Here is a 13,699-nt window from a genome sequence, read left to right on the forward strand (position 1 = left end):
CACCAAGGTCATCTCCATATCTGTCAAACTAGGTAACAAAGACTTTTGTCAGTCATAGGAAGTTTATGACTTCTGACCAAGGGAATCAGTTTGAGGTCCTTGGAGAAGAAAATCATGATTGCCAGACATGGAAATTAAGCACATATGTCTGGATAATCTTCCTACTTATTTCTCATATCTAAATAGTATCAGTCTTCTTATATTCCTTTCTCAAACCTGAAATGCCCTTTCTCCCCTTCATCCTCATCATCTCTGAGCCATTCCAGGCCCAACACAATTCCCTCCACCCTTGCCAGGCAGCCTTGACCCTCCTAGGCCATTACTAAGCATGTGTACTCTCTCTCTTTCTAGTATATTTTATCATATAAGATTTCCAAATCTTATTTATTTTTACCTGGTTGCAAAGGAAATATATAATTATTTTAAAAAATTCAGGTATAATAGAAATATATAATGGAAAAAAGTCAATAGTACTTAGTGCATTTATTTATTCTCTACTCATTTGCAATTGTTAGGGGGAAAAAAAGAAAACAAAATAGAAAACAAAAGAACTATAAAAGTCTCTTGTAATTGTATTCCTAAGAGATAACCACTATTAAGAATTTGATGTTCCTGGTTTTTTCCTATACATATACTAATATGGGTGTGCATTATTAATTGTGATACAGTGGTTTTTAACTCCCCGCCCCCCACTTTTTTCCCCACTTGCTAATATTCCTTAGACAACTTTTACAAAGCAGATTTTACAGTTCTCCAGAGCAGGCATGTCTTCTTTTTCATATTGACTACCTCCCCATCAAGCCTAGGGCAGAATAAATAACACAGTAAATACAAAGAATATTAATAGGGAACACTAATTTATCATTTACTTATTCTGCATCTGGGTTAAATGCTAAGGACCAGGGAATGGAGCAATGATAGGCTGTGGTTACCAGAAACACTTCTTAAGTCACCACAATCTTCCTTGGAGAGGCTACAATTGGGGGAGGGGATGCATAATCTTTTGTGAAATAGCCCAGTTGAAGGAGGAGGGCAGAGTCCCATCACTAGGTGGACACCCACTGCCAGCCCCTGGAGAGAGCCTAGGAGCAGCAACGGTCACCTTTCCTAGTAATAACAGTGATAATAACAGTAACTACCAATTTCTGGCACATCCTAAGCAATACGTAGTATTAGGCACTGTGGATACAAAGATAAGTAAAAAACAACTTTGGCCTTGGAGAAGCTGAGGGGCCTCTGGGAAGAGCTATTTTGTGAAGATGTCAGAGCAAAGGGAAAAACTGTGCCAAAAGAGAAGGAGAAACGTGACTATGAGTCTAGATTTAGAATGTGAGAACAGAGAAATAATTCTGTCCAAGACAGACACACATCAAATGCTTTTAGTGTTCATACCCTTTGACCAGAATTCCACTTCTAGGAATATAATCAAAGGAAAGAAGAAATATAGACACACACGAGATTTATAATAGTGAAAAAATGGAAACAATTTAAATGTTCAACAATAGGAGAGTGCTTAAATAAACTAGTACATCCTTTTGACAGAACACTATATGAATCCATTAAGAACTGGATCCATGAGAAATATTTAATGACAAGAAAAATATTCTTACACTGTAAGGCTATTTTATACAGTTAAGAATAAAGAAAATTAAAAGTAGTATGTACAGTATAATTACAATTTTGTTTTAAAAAGTACTCATTTAGGTATATAGCAAAAGAAAAGATTGCTTGACTGTGTCTCAAACGTTAATATAAATTTTTTTGGTGACCAAGAGGTGGGATTGATTACAAATGACTTTTACTCCCCTTTCTGTGGTTAACTGTATTTTTCAATTTTTTAAAATGATGTTATACAATCAGAAAAGAAAGCACAATAGAAGATACTTAAAAAAAAAAAAAAAAAAAGGACAAGGGTCTGGCTGGTTAGCTTAGTTGGTTAGAGTGCAGTGTTACAACACCAAGGTTAAGGGTTTGGATCCCTGTACCGGCCAGCCACCAAAAAACAAACATTAACAGCAAAATAGGACAAATGTCTTCAAAAGCCATTCAACAGCAAGTTACTTAATATAAAAGTATTCACGGCCTAAATATCCATTAATACGTGACTAGTTATGTAAAACAAATCACATCAGCGCAATGAAATAATATATACACAGTCCATAAAGATCATATCTTCCAAGAATAACTGTGATATAATACTTCCCCTAGGCTAGATAAAGGGGGGATGACAGCTAAAAGGAGGATGACAAAGGGAAGGTGAAAATAGAGAGAACAAAACACACTAAGCAAAAGACAAAAATAAAAGATAAAATACAAGGCATTAAAAAGAAATACACAGAGACGTTTAACATTGGTGAAAGGTGCAACTCCTCCAGCAGGCTATAACGGTGATAATGGCAAACACAGCTGCATAACTTGGAAATATGTGAGGCCAAGACCGATAGAGATGCTAGAAACTGATCATCCACCGTCACTGTGGGAGGCTTTAACCCCACAGTGAACAGTCACACAGAGGTAAGGCTGGACAAACTGTAAGTAACCCAAAATTAGGTTCAGGGTATGCAAGTTATGTACCTACACCTAGAATAATACTGGAAGGAAATTATTAAAATATTAACAGGGGTTATTTGGGAGTGGAAAGCTTTGTGTGTTCTTTTCTCATTCTCCTTTTCTGTATTTTTCTATAATGAACATATACTTTTGTAGTGGAAAAAAAAGAGTCCATGTCCAAAGAGAGTGAAGGGCTGCATCACATTATGTGCTGGACTCGACTCAAATGAGTCCACCGGCCGTGCACCATCTGCGAGCGGGGAGAGGCACGGCCCGGCGAGCGGCTGGCCCCAGGCGAGCTTGCTGTCCTCTCTCCGCACCAGAGTACTGCTGGCCCCTTTCACAGCTGGGCCAGATTTCCTCTCAGGCAGGCCAGGGAGGGGATTTATAGGCCCAGAGGGATCCAGACATCTGTGCTTGTGTCTACCAGCAGTGCTAACCTTCCCGGTGAGAAGCAGACAGAGTGCCATGCAGTTGGGCTGTCCCTCCCCAACATCCACAAATGCTGCCTTTGTGCTGAGGCCCAAACCCCCAGCCCACATGAGCATGGGGAGGCAGGAGAGAACAAATCCTGCAGTGTCTTGCTGAACTGCCGCTGCAAGGACCACTCACATTTGTGACTAGGCTTTTAACCTTTTTGGAAGAGGTTGCCAGCTCAGAACTCTCCTGACATACTCCTGGGCTAACCCGCAGTCTCTTGAGGGGCCAGACGAAGGACTGCTAAGTATTCCAGTATTGATTAAAGCATCATGTTTGGGCCTAAGTCATCTCTTCTCCCATAATTAAAGGAACCCAACCTGAGAGACATAATTCAATACCCAAAAGGATGCATAGGTCTCTTAGGTGTCAAGGGCCAAGGAAAAAGAATACTGTGACAGAAAACCAAGTTGCTCAATTACTGCTTTTTCTGGAATAGAAAAGGCATAAATAACACACATGTATGGGTAAGGAATGAATGGCTGTTGAGAAGTCTGGGGCAACCCATAAACTCCTTGTTCTCTGTTCCTCCCCTGTTAGAATGGGCATCATGACCTAGACACAATGGGAAGAGATGTGAAGTTGGCCCACAGAGCACTCCTTTGGGGCCTGCTCTTCCCCCTCCCCAGGCTACATGAGCACCCTCTCCTGTTCTACCTGGTGAGGGAAACAATAAAATCATGAAGCAATAACTGGGTTCCCAGAATTGGAAATAATGTTGTAGTACTTGCAGTGCGTGCACTAAGCTGAATTATATGAAGATATTTGAGGAGTAAGACGGCATTCTCCATGCTTCGAGGAGTAAGACGGCATTCTCCATGCTTCGCAGATCATCCTGTGCACATGGCTATCCAACTTTGCATAGAACCTCAGTGGCATATTTCCATTCACTGACCCTACCCCCCACCACCATCACCACAAAGGACACACTCAAACACAAGCACATTGTTCAAGTTCTCTCCATGTCTATGTGCATAACATTATGAATAACTGCTTTGTTTCTGCCAGGTTGTTTCTGTCCAAAACATGTAGGTTGAAGTTAGTTATTTATCATGATATGTGAAAAAAGTAAATAAAAAAATTATTTGGCCAAACAAAAAATCTTTGAGGTTTTAGAAACCAATTTCCACATGTAAGACCCTCCCTTTGGTCTAGCTTTTTCATCCTTGCTTGACCTCAGTCTGTTGGAATTCAGATGTGGCTTGATTTCTTTCTGTCCCAGTTCTCTAGGTCAATGCAAATTTCCAAGGTGATCAAATATTTCCTGCAGTCCTCCCTGTGTAGGATCCTCAGAAACAGGATAAAATAAATAAAGATTGCCTCAGAATCCAGAAGAATGAAAAACCTTAAAGCAATATATAGTCAGGGCTGGAGCGGGAGGCACAATGATGCTCTCCCTGGGCCCAGAGGCAGAAACACAAAAACCTACCCAGGCAAAGTGATGATAATGAGTGACAGGGCCAGGTATTGGAAGAACAACTAGAGAGGTGGGGATATTTGTAGGTGATAGTTGGCTGGCTACTCAGGTCTAGCACTCCCACGAATCTACCAAAAGGTGACTGTCTAGAGGACTGTACACGAGGGCAGGAAGAAGAGCCTGGTGCACAATGAGGGCTCATTCAGTGTTTGTGGAATGAGTGAGGCCTTCCTGGGCAGACAGAGCAGGGACTGTACTGGCAGGAACAATGGGAAGAGATGGCTGTCGACGTGAAGGTCCCACAATCAAGGAAGGAAATAACTGCAGAGTGAACTTTAGCTACAGCCACTGGGATGGAGAAGAAAGGGTGAAATGTAGTAGATAGGCTAAAGAATTTTCAAAAAGCAGAACTCAGCGAAAGACCAGATGTGCAGAACTAGGGCGATGATGAATCTTCCCCAGAAAACCTGTGATGAATTTATCTAGGGGCTGAAGCACTGGTCACAAGGGAGAGAAGGTAAACACATTCTTGTTCACCAGCTTCAAAGCCCTTCATCTGGCTCCCCCAGACAACCTTATTTTCTTTCTCCTCCATTCTCCCACAAAAGGGATCAGGGGATAACCAAGGGCCCAAAGGCCCGAGCACTGAGAGAAACAGAGCCAAACCTATAGGTAATTAGGTGATGAGGGATTCATTCAGGAGAAACTATTAGCAGAACTAACAGAGGAACAGACAGGGGAAAAGAACTGGAGAGGGACGGCACCTATAGGGAAGTAGCAAGAACAGCTTGGGTTTTGCAGAGTCATGGCATATTAGCTGAATAGTCGGGAAGAAAGGACAGAAAAGGGTGAGGAAGAACCTCAAATAGTTCTCAAGCTGTGGATTTTCACAGCATGGGGCATGCCTGGATCTGGACTACTATTTTCTTAAAGGCTCAGAAAGCAAAGATAAAATATTGACAAGCAAAAGTATTCAGGACAAACAAGAAATGGCACACTCAAGACTACTGCTCATCTAAACAGGGTGAGCCTTTTTATAGTATGACTTTCATGGGCTTCCTTCTGCAAGAATATTTTTATGATTACCAAACTGGGTCCAAGGGCTTGGACAAATCTAAATGTTCACTTTAAAAGATAAACTTCATCAAAGAGTTTAAGATCAAGAACAATTACAACCACTTGCTAACTAAAAAACTGTCATAGTAGCTAATATTTACGAGTTAGCTAACTAATTAGTTAATTAGTGATTGCCCCTTTAAATGCACTGTCTTATAAATCCTTGTAATGATTCCATGAAGGAGCTGGTGGCATTGTGCCAAATTTACCCATGAGGAATAAACGCAAGACCTAGAGATGTTAAGTCACCTGCCCAAGGAGATAAAGTCTGTGAGTGACTTTCACTCCAGGGCCCTGGTTCTAAGCCAGGGGTCAGCAAACAATTCCTGTAAAGGGCCAGATAGTAGATATTTTGGGCATTGTGGGCAATATGTTCTCTGTCACAACTACTCCACTCTGTCACTGTAGGGCAAAAGCAGCCGTAGACAACACATGAACAGATGGGCATGGCTGTGTTCCAACAAAACTTTATTTATGGATGCTGAAATGTGAATTTCATGTCGTTTTCACCTGTCATGAAATATTCTTCCTTTGATTTTTTTCCTCAAGCATTTTAAAACATAAAAACCATTCTTAGCTTGTGGGTCATTAAAAAACAGGTGGTGGGCTGGATTTTTTCCGCACACTACAGGTCAAAGCCACTAGACTCTGCTGCCCTCCAGTTCACCTCATGTGCTGGTTTCCTTAGGAGGTCCATAGATATTTTAGGACAAAACCTGTGACAGCGTGTCTGGGTGGGGCACATACATGAAATGCAATTGTGAGGAAGACCCAACAGAAACAGCTCTGACTCTGCCTGACCCCAGACTGGGACCTGAAAACTCCTTTCTTCCTTTCAGTGACCTCACTTGTGCTCCTCTATGGAAATAAGCATTAATTCTGGTCAGTCTGAAATCATCTGAAATCCTGGGTAGGATGAGGATGTCCCCTCCTGTACAAATGTGGTTTTCTATAACCATGGGCACACTGTGCCCTTCTTACCTGCAGGGTTTGACTGAAGCGCTTTAAGGGTGTGGCTTTCACAGGTGGGATGAGGTTTGCTAGTGACGTGACTCTGGAAAGGGGTTTGACCCGTTTGTTACTAGGCTCCTGTAAGGTTAAAAAAAAAAGAGAGGAAAATGTCAAGGTCAATTACAAAGACAACATAACTCTACCATACAATCACGTTTCCTTCCATGAGCTGCAGGCTGCACACTGATCTGTGGAATGTAAACAGTGCCCCATCTCACTCCAGCTATAAGGAGATGACTTGGCTTAGGAGCCAGGGGAGGAGAAATGGCAGGGGATGTCAACAGAGGCAGCCTCTGGGACGACAGCAAAGGGGCAGGGATCTGCCCCTCATCCTTCACCCCCAATATCTGCCAGCTTTTAATTGAGAAGCTTCCACTTAGTAGAATCATTCTTCCTGGCCCTCCTACAGAGAAGAGCAGCCTTTGATTTCCTGTCCAATGACCTTGTTAGGCAGTTGTCTTTTGTTGTTTCTGGTTTTATCTTTTTAAAAACTTTTCCTCACCTCGCCTAAAGCCACTCTTCTTTTACGCAATAGCTTTTCTAAAGCACAAGATTGTTTTCTAGTTCACTAAATTAAAAATCCTTCTTTTTAAAGTAAGTTTTATTACTGGACTCTTAAGAAAGTATCTTTGTCTCTACAGTGTGTTTGAAATATGCATATTAATATTTATAAATAACAACCAGATGGCAAAAGAAAATGTACAGACAGAAAACCCTACCCATGGTTTCTATACTATTTATAGTCACAAGTTTTGAAAATCACCTCCACATAAAACATTATTTGCAAATCTGCAGGTTACTCCAAACCAGGCTGATGGATGAGAGGGAGTCTACCCATTGCAATGACTTTGCACACAAGAATTACATAAATAAAAACAGCAGGCTGTGGGGAAGAGAGAGATGACAGACAAAACATTTACAAAGACAAAGAGAACAGTTACCCTTGTCTTCCTAAGCTCCATCTGACCTATAGTAGATGCTGAACAGCACATGAAGACATCAAATTTTGATGGAAAAAGCCCAAATAACCAATTGTGGTGGCAAACCTCAATCATTTCCAGGGAGAGCCTCCAGGTGCTCATCTTTCCTTTTCAGCCATTGCTTTCAAAGTTTCAAGGGTTATGCCAGAATTTTAGATTCTCCAGGATAACCCTGCAGAGTGTTCTGAACATAGTAGGTGCTTGGAAAAATTTTTCCTGAATTTGGAATCCTGTTGAGATGCTCATGTCATTTTATACCCTTGCCAGCCTCAGAAATCAGAAGCCTTCTTTGAAATAGACTGTCCCCAGAGCTTTCTGGTATTTAAACAGAAAAATTAAAAAACTTTTTTAAAAAGTTCAAAACAATTCCACAGTGGCCAGGAGTGACTTCACAATTTCTTGAAGCAGTCAAATACTTTCCAAGACGCAGAGTGAATTCAGGCTGCCGGGTACCTCTCCAGCTTCTTAGCATGCCAAGCTGAACAGATAGTAGAAAAGTCTCAGAACACTAGGAAGGCTCAGTTCCAAAATGTACAGGATGAATCTCCCAACATGACAGACATTGCCTTACAATGATTTAAGTGCTGATGAGAAAGGTCTGACAGCCCTTCTGCTTCCAGGTGACAATGTCCTTCAGGAGGCTTCCTGACTAGTGCCTGGCTCCTGAGCATCTGTGCCCAGAGGAGGATTAAAAAAAAATTTTTTTTGTACGTCAGAGCTGCACCACCGGCAAACTGAACACACACACACACACACACACACACACACGCACGCACGCACCACCGGCAAACTGAACACACACACACACACACCCTCTTAAGCATCCCCTGAATTTCTCTAAATGGCTCCTGCTTTGGGCTGAAAATGACAGGGTTGTGATATCACTACCTTTGGTGTCACAAACTGCATTGCAGCAAGTGAGGAACAGGAGATTCCCTGGGGGAGCAGGGTTTGGTCTCAGATAATCTTGCATGCACCTGAGAGCCCAGGAGCTCTGGGTCTTTCTCTTTTTAATGGCTAAAGCAGCTGAGTCCCAGATTCTGTTTCAGAGTGGGGAGGTTGAAGGGTTAACACCAATTGGGTTCTCTTGCTTTAAAAGGGGCAGAGATTACTGCATACTTGACAGGATGGGAGAAGATCCAGCTCTGTTCCACTTGCTGTGTCATCTTTTCTAAGGCCCTGCTGACTCTGCTGCCCATTTTACATGATCCTGCCAAACAGGAGTTTTTCTGCATAGCTACAAGATGCATGTATGGTGCAAATGCCAGCACCTCTACAGGTTGAGCACAGTGCTGCCATGTGAGATTGTAATTAAAACTGCTGTCCTAAGGCATTGCCCATTCGGAAGTAAATACTGGGCTGCTCTCTGGCAACCTGACATTCCCAGGTAATGAACAATCAAACCAGAAGCTATTGCTGCATGACTTAGTGCTGTGGTCCAGCAATGCAGGTAGGTGCAATTTCAAAACCAGAAAACTTACAGGTTATTGGATCTATAGGAGAGGCTTTCTGCCTGACCCACATGAGTAAAGTATGAATTATGATGTTCTCCTTGAGGGCTGCTGTGAGAATAGGAGATTTAAAAAATTCTTGGCCTAATTTGATTTTTCTTTTCCATTTACTCAGTATATCTCCAGCTACATTTTACTGCTGTCTAAAGAGAGCCCTCAGGGAAAATTTTCCAGATTCTAGTTAAGTAGCTCTACTGAGAACTAGCAAATGCAATACCAGGGATGCTTTCAGGATTTACGGAGAGATGACAGAACACAACCTGCAGAAAGGCTTTCTAGTCCAACAACTCAGCTGCCAGACCAAGCTGGGCAAGGTCAGTGCTAAATCCAGGAACAAGGTGTCTTGTTTCAAGTGCAGACACCACCCCCACCATGCAATTTTAAGATGGGACAGAAGGGCATCTCACTAAAGAGACTTAAAAAAAGAAAAGGCATTGAGCATTCTATGTAGGCAGTATTTTATAAACAACTACAGTTTGTTTGATCTTTTCTAGACCTTATAACTTTTTTGTTTTTCTTGTCTTATTGCACTGGCTAGAACCACTTGTATATTGTTGATTACAAGCTGAGACTAGTGGGTACACTAGTCTAATATTTGATTCTAAGGTGATTATTATTAAGATATCATCATCAAGGATTATGTTTGCTGAGACCATCACAGAGATACCCTTTATCAAGTAGAGAAAGTTCCTTTGTGGATCGTTTGCTGTGAAGTTTTATTATGAATTGACATTGACTTTTATCAAATGTTATTTCTTCATCTAGTCAGAGGACAAGGAAGGGAGAAAAGAAAGGAAGGGAAAGAAGAAAGGAGATGTGGGAGGAAGGGAAGGAAAGAATGAAGAAAGGCATCAAGTTCTTTTTTTTAAATAAAGGAATTAATTCAACAATTTTAAATATCACTTGAGCTTAATTACGAATAAAGGGAAATGAAGCACTCCATGCAGTTTTATTTTTAATACGAGTTGTTTTTATTAAATGGATTTTAATATTCCTTCTCTAAGGGATACAATTATTTTTCCTCCTCTCATTCTTCTCCTCAACAGTTAAAAACCAAAGCAGATTGTATGCAATGTAAGAAAATGCCTGTCATAAAAATATGATCTAGCATAATTTTTTATTCCTTAAAAAAATAGTTCCATGCATACAGAGACCCCTACTCATCTTCCCTGTACTTCATTTTTGCAGCTAGAGTGGAGTTGGGAAGTAGCAGGACAATCATCCCCATCATGTCTGCAGCTGCCCATGACTCTACCTTCACTGAGCTATAAACATGGCCCAGGAGGGGCTGGAAATGTAGCCATCAGCACAGGGACTGCTTCTCTGCAGGGCAGCACAGCTCTCAGCTGCAAAGAGTTAGGGAGAGGTGAGAATCGACTGTGCCAGCAGATGCTTTTGTTCATGAATTGATGGAGTCATATAAAAAAGATTTTCAAATGTTTGGAAATACCAGGGAAGCCTTTTCATCTGTTCCAGGCAGTGTACTGGGACCTGCACTCTCAGGAGTCACATTTAAGCCACCCAGTAACCTTCTAGGTGGCTTTCATCATCCTCATGTTAAACAGGAAGTTGCAATCTCGCAGTGATTGAGAAACTCCAGCATAAGTAAATAATAATAATGAGCTAATATTGGTCACAGGGACTTAACTAAGCACTTTACATATGTTTACTACTGATTTACTCCTCCTACCATCCCTACAAGTTAACTACTCTTATGATCCTCATATTAAAGATGGAGAAACAGGCATAGAATAGGCAACTTGCTTAAAGTCATTCAGCTAAAAAAGTGGTGACCAGGATTTAAACTCAGGTAGGTTGACTCCAGAGCCCATGCTCTACACTAGGGCTTGGCTAACTTTTTCTATAAGAGGCCAGATAGTAAATGCTTTAGGTTTTGCAGGCCATTCAGCTTCTGTTGAAACTATTCATCTCTGCTGTCAGCCATAAACAATATCTAAATAAATGAGTGTGGCTATTCGCTATTTTCCATTAAACCTTTATTTATAGACACTAAAATTTAAATTTCACATAATTTTTATGTCACAAAATATTATTATTCTTTTGATTTTTTTCAACCATTAAAACATACAGAAACAATTCTTAGCTTGAAGCCCATAGGAAATGTGCTGTGTTTGGCCTGTAGGCCATAGTTTGCTGACCAGTCACGTCCCTAGTCAGTGGTCCTCAGCCTCAGCTTTTCTACTGTGACATACCCAAGGATGACACTCCCAGGCATGGCAACCTCCCACAGGCACACCTAGGCATTTTCAGGCTACAGCAAATGGTACAGGCTTGATTTTTATATTCTCCCTGGGCATGCAGGGTCCTCCCTTGATGAGCAGAGAATATATTTGACTTACTTTTTATGTAGGTAAACCCTATCCTATTGCATTTTATCTTCTTAACTTTCTAAACAAACCAGCCCAAACATAATACAAACTTTCTCTGCCCATTAATATATGTGAATAAAGAACATAAAAAATGATATGATGCCTGGGCTCTACTTTAAAACAATATGAGGTTGGGGAAAGGGATGTACTGGAGACAGGATTGATCACAGGATAGGTCACTGTCAAAGCTGGGTGCCAGGCACAGGGGACTCAACGTGCAGTCCTGTCTATGGTACATGTCAAAATTCACCATAACAAAATGTTTTTCTTTCTTAATGGACATAAAATTGTTTTGCAAATGTACTGTTTTGCAAATGCTGAAACTTTTACTTCAAAAAGAGAAAAAGGAAAAAAAAGAAGATAAAAAGAAAAAAATGGGAAAAAATGAAACTTTTACTTCGGTTGCTGTGATGGCTGAGTGAGAGAGGATACTAAAGAGAGAGACGTTATTCGAAATAGAAGAAACCTGGTAAAATGAAAAGAAAAAAAAAACCCACTGCTGAATTTCAGTAACTCTCAACTAGTATAGACTGGAAGAGGGAAAGGTCCATGAGGCTGGGAAAGTGAACGCTGGAAAGACTACTTTACAACATTTACAGCTAAAGATGGGGCAACACCATAGAGAGGCACCATCCCAGCCACCAGACTCCCTGAAGTCTGTTTTATTCTGTTGACTGGTTTCTTTATTGACTCTCACCGAGAAACCCATCACCAGGCTCCCACTCTCTGAACTCCACGATATGAATCACTCCAGTGGAGGTCAGCTCTGACTTATTTTGGAGACACACAGAGAAAATAGGGGCCCTTCAAGATCAGACTGCCCACAGGCAGGAGTCCTCTGTTCCTGTTGTACTCACTTTAATTTGTGAGTGTGCTTTTGTTTTCCTCATGACTGCCTCCCACTTTCATGCTTTTCTTTCCATTCCTACAGTAACAACATCTTCTGCTGAGGAGGCTAGGACCTCCCATACTTGCCAGATCTTCACTCCCTCTCTGCCTCTCTCCAATCAAACAAAAGCAAAGCTCATTAGCCCACAATTGCCTTGACTTTACCACCCTTTTTCCTCAGGGCCAACGGGAGGTTCACAACATTTTAGTTTATGCCCGAGATTCTCACCCTTCAAAACTTCTAGGTCGCCACAAATAGTCTTGTGTTCTCACTTTCTTTGACACCTCCTAGTGCCAAAGACTTCCTCACCTTTCAGCATCTCTCTTTCACCCGCTGGCCAATCCTTTTACTCCTACCTCTGCCTCCTTCCAAGCCATAAGCTTTAACTGCAAATGGCCCCACTCCTCCCCACTGGGGGAACTGACAGCTTGCTTCATATCCTCCTTCAAAGAATTCCTGAAGATTCTCCCTCTTATGTTAATGTTTTTCTAACAAAATGGTTGAGAATGAGCCATATTATGTCTATAGATCTACCTACTTTAGTCTGGCTGTCATACTTACTGAGTGATATTAGGAAAGTTACTTACAATTTCTTCAAGGAGTTCAGATCCCCATACTGGCCAGCTGCCCCCCAAAATAAAAAAAATTTTAAAAATGGAGAAATAACCTCATGATAGAGTAGTGAGAATTCTGTGGGTAAGAGCTACCATTTATTGAAAATTTACAATCTGTGTCAGGTACTGGGCAATGAGCTTTATATGGATTTGCTCATGGCATCTGCAGAACATCCTATGAGAGAGCTAATATCATTATCCCCATTTTATGGATGTGTAAGCCGAGGTCCAAAGAGCATAAGTATTTACACAAGGTCACATTCTCAGGTGGTAGAGGCAAAATGTGGACCACGTACTGGACTATACACCTCTGCTACACTATTCTGCTCAACAGATAATGATGATGAGCACATGGCACAGTTCTTTGTGAATAGAAAGCTCTCAACTAACAGAGCCTAGAATAGGACTCACAAATTGGTATGTTTTTACTAAAGATTATTCCTCTCCCCTCCCCATCTTTGCCTCTAAGAACAGGCAAATTTCCCTAATCACCAAATATATACATATCCTTTTCAAAAAATAGATTTTGAAACAACTTTAGATTTACAGAAGAGATGCAAAAATAGTACAGAGTGTTCCCACACACCCTTTACCCCACTTCCTCCAATGTTAACATCTTATATAACCAAAGCCATTTACAAAAGTAAGAAATTAACATTGGCACAACACTATTAACTAAACTATTAAAGGCGTTTCATCACTTTTCCCACTAATGTCCTCTTCCTGTTCTAAGACCCAATCTAG

At 41.1% G+C, this 13,699-nt stretch overlaps 1 protein-coding gene across 2 annotated transcripts in view; it reads right to left on the reverse strand.

Annotated features, from left to right (window-relative positions):
- The window catches only part of ARHGEF3 (Rho guanine nucleotide exchange factor 3), a 63,371-nt gene that overhangs the window by 30,974 nt on the left and 18,698 nt on the right, over positions 1-13,699 (reverse strand). For both annotated transcript variants that reach the window (XM_063114179.1, XM_063114180.1), the window contains exon 2: positions 6,542-6,649. In XM_063114179.1, the coding sequence (XP_062970249.1) occupies positions 6,542-6,649 (108 nt within the window). The remainder of the gene's footprint in view (positions 1-6,541; positions 6,650-13,699) is intronic.

This window comes from Cynocephalus volans, chromosome 11 (assembly GCF_027409185.1).
Source record: "Cynocephalus volans isolate mCynVol1 chromosome 11, mCynVol1.pri, whole genome shotgun sequence".
In the NCBI taxonomy this organism is placed as follows: domain Eukaryota; kingdom Metazoa; phylum Chordata; class Mammalia; order Dermoptera; family Cynocephalidae; genus Cynocephalus; species Cynocephalus volans.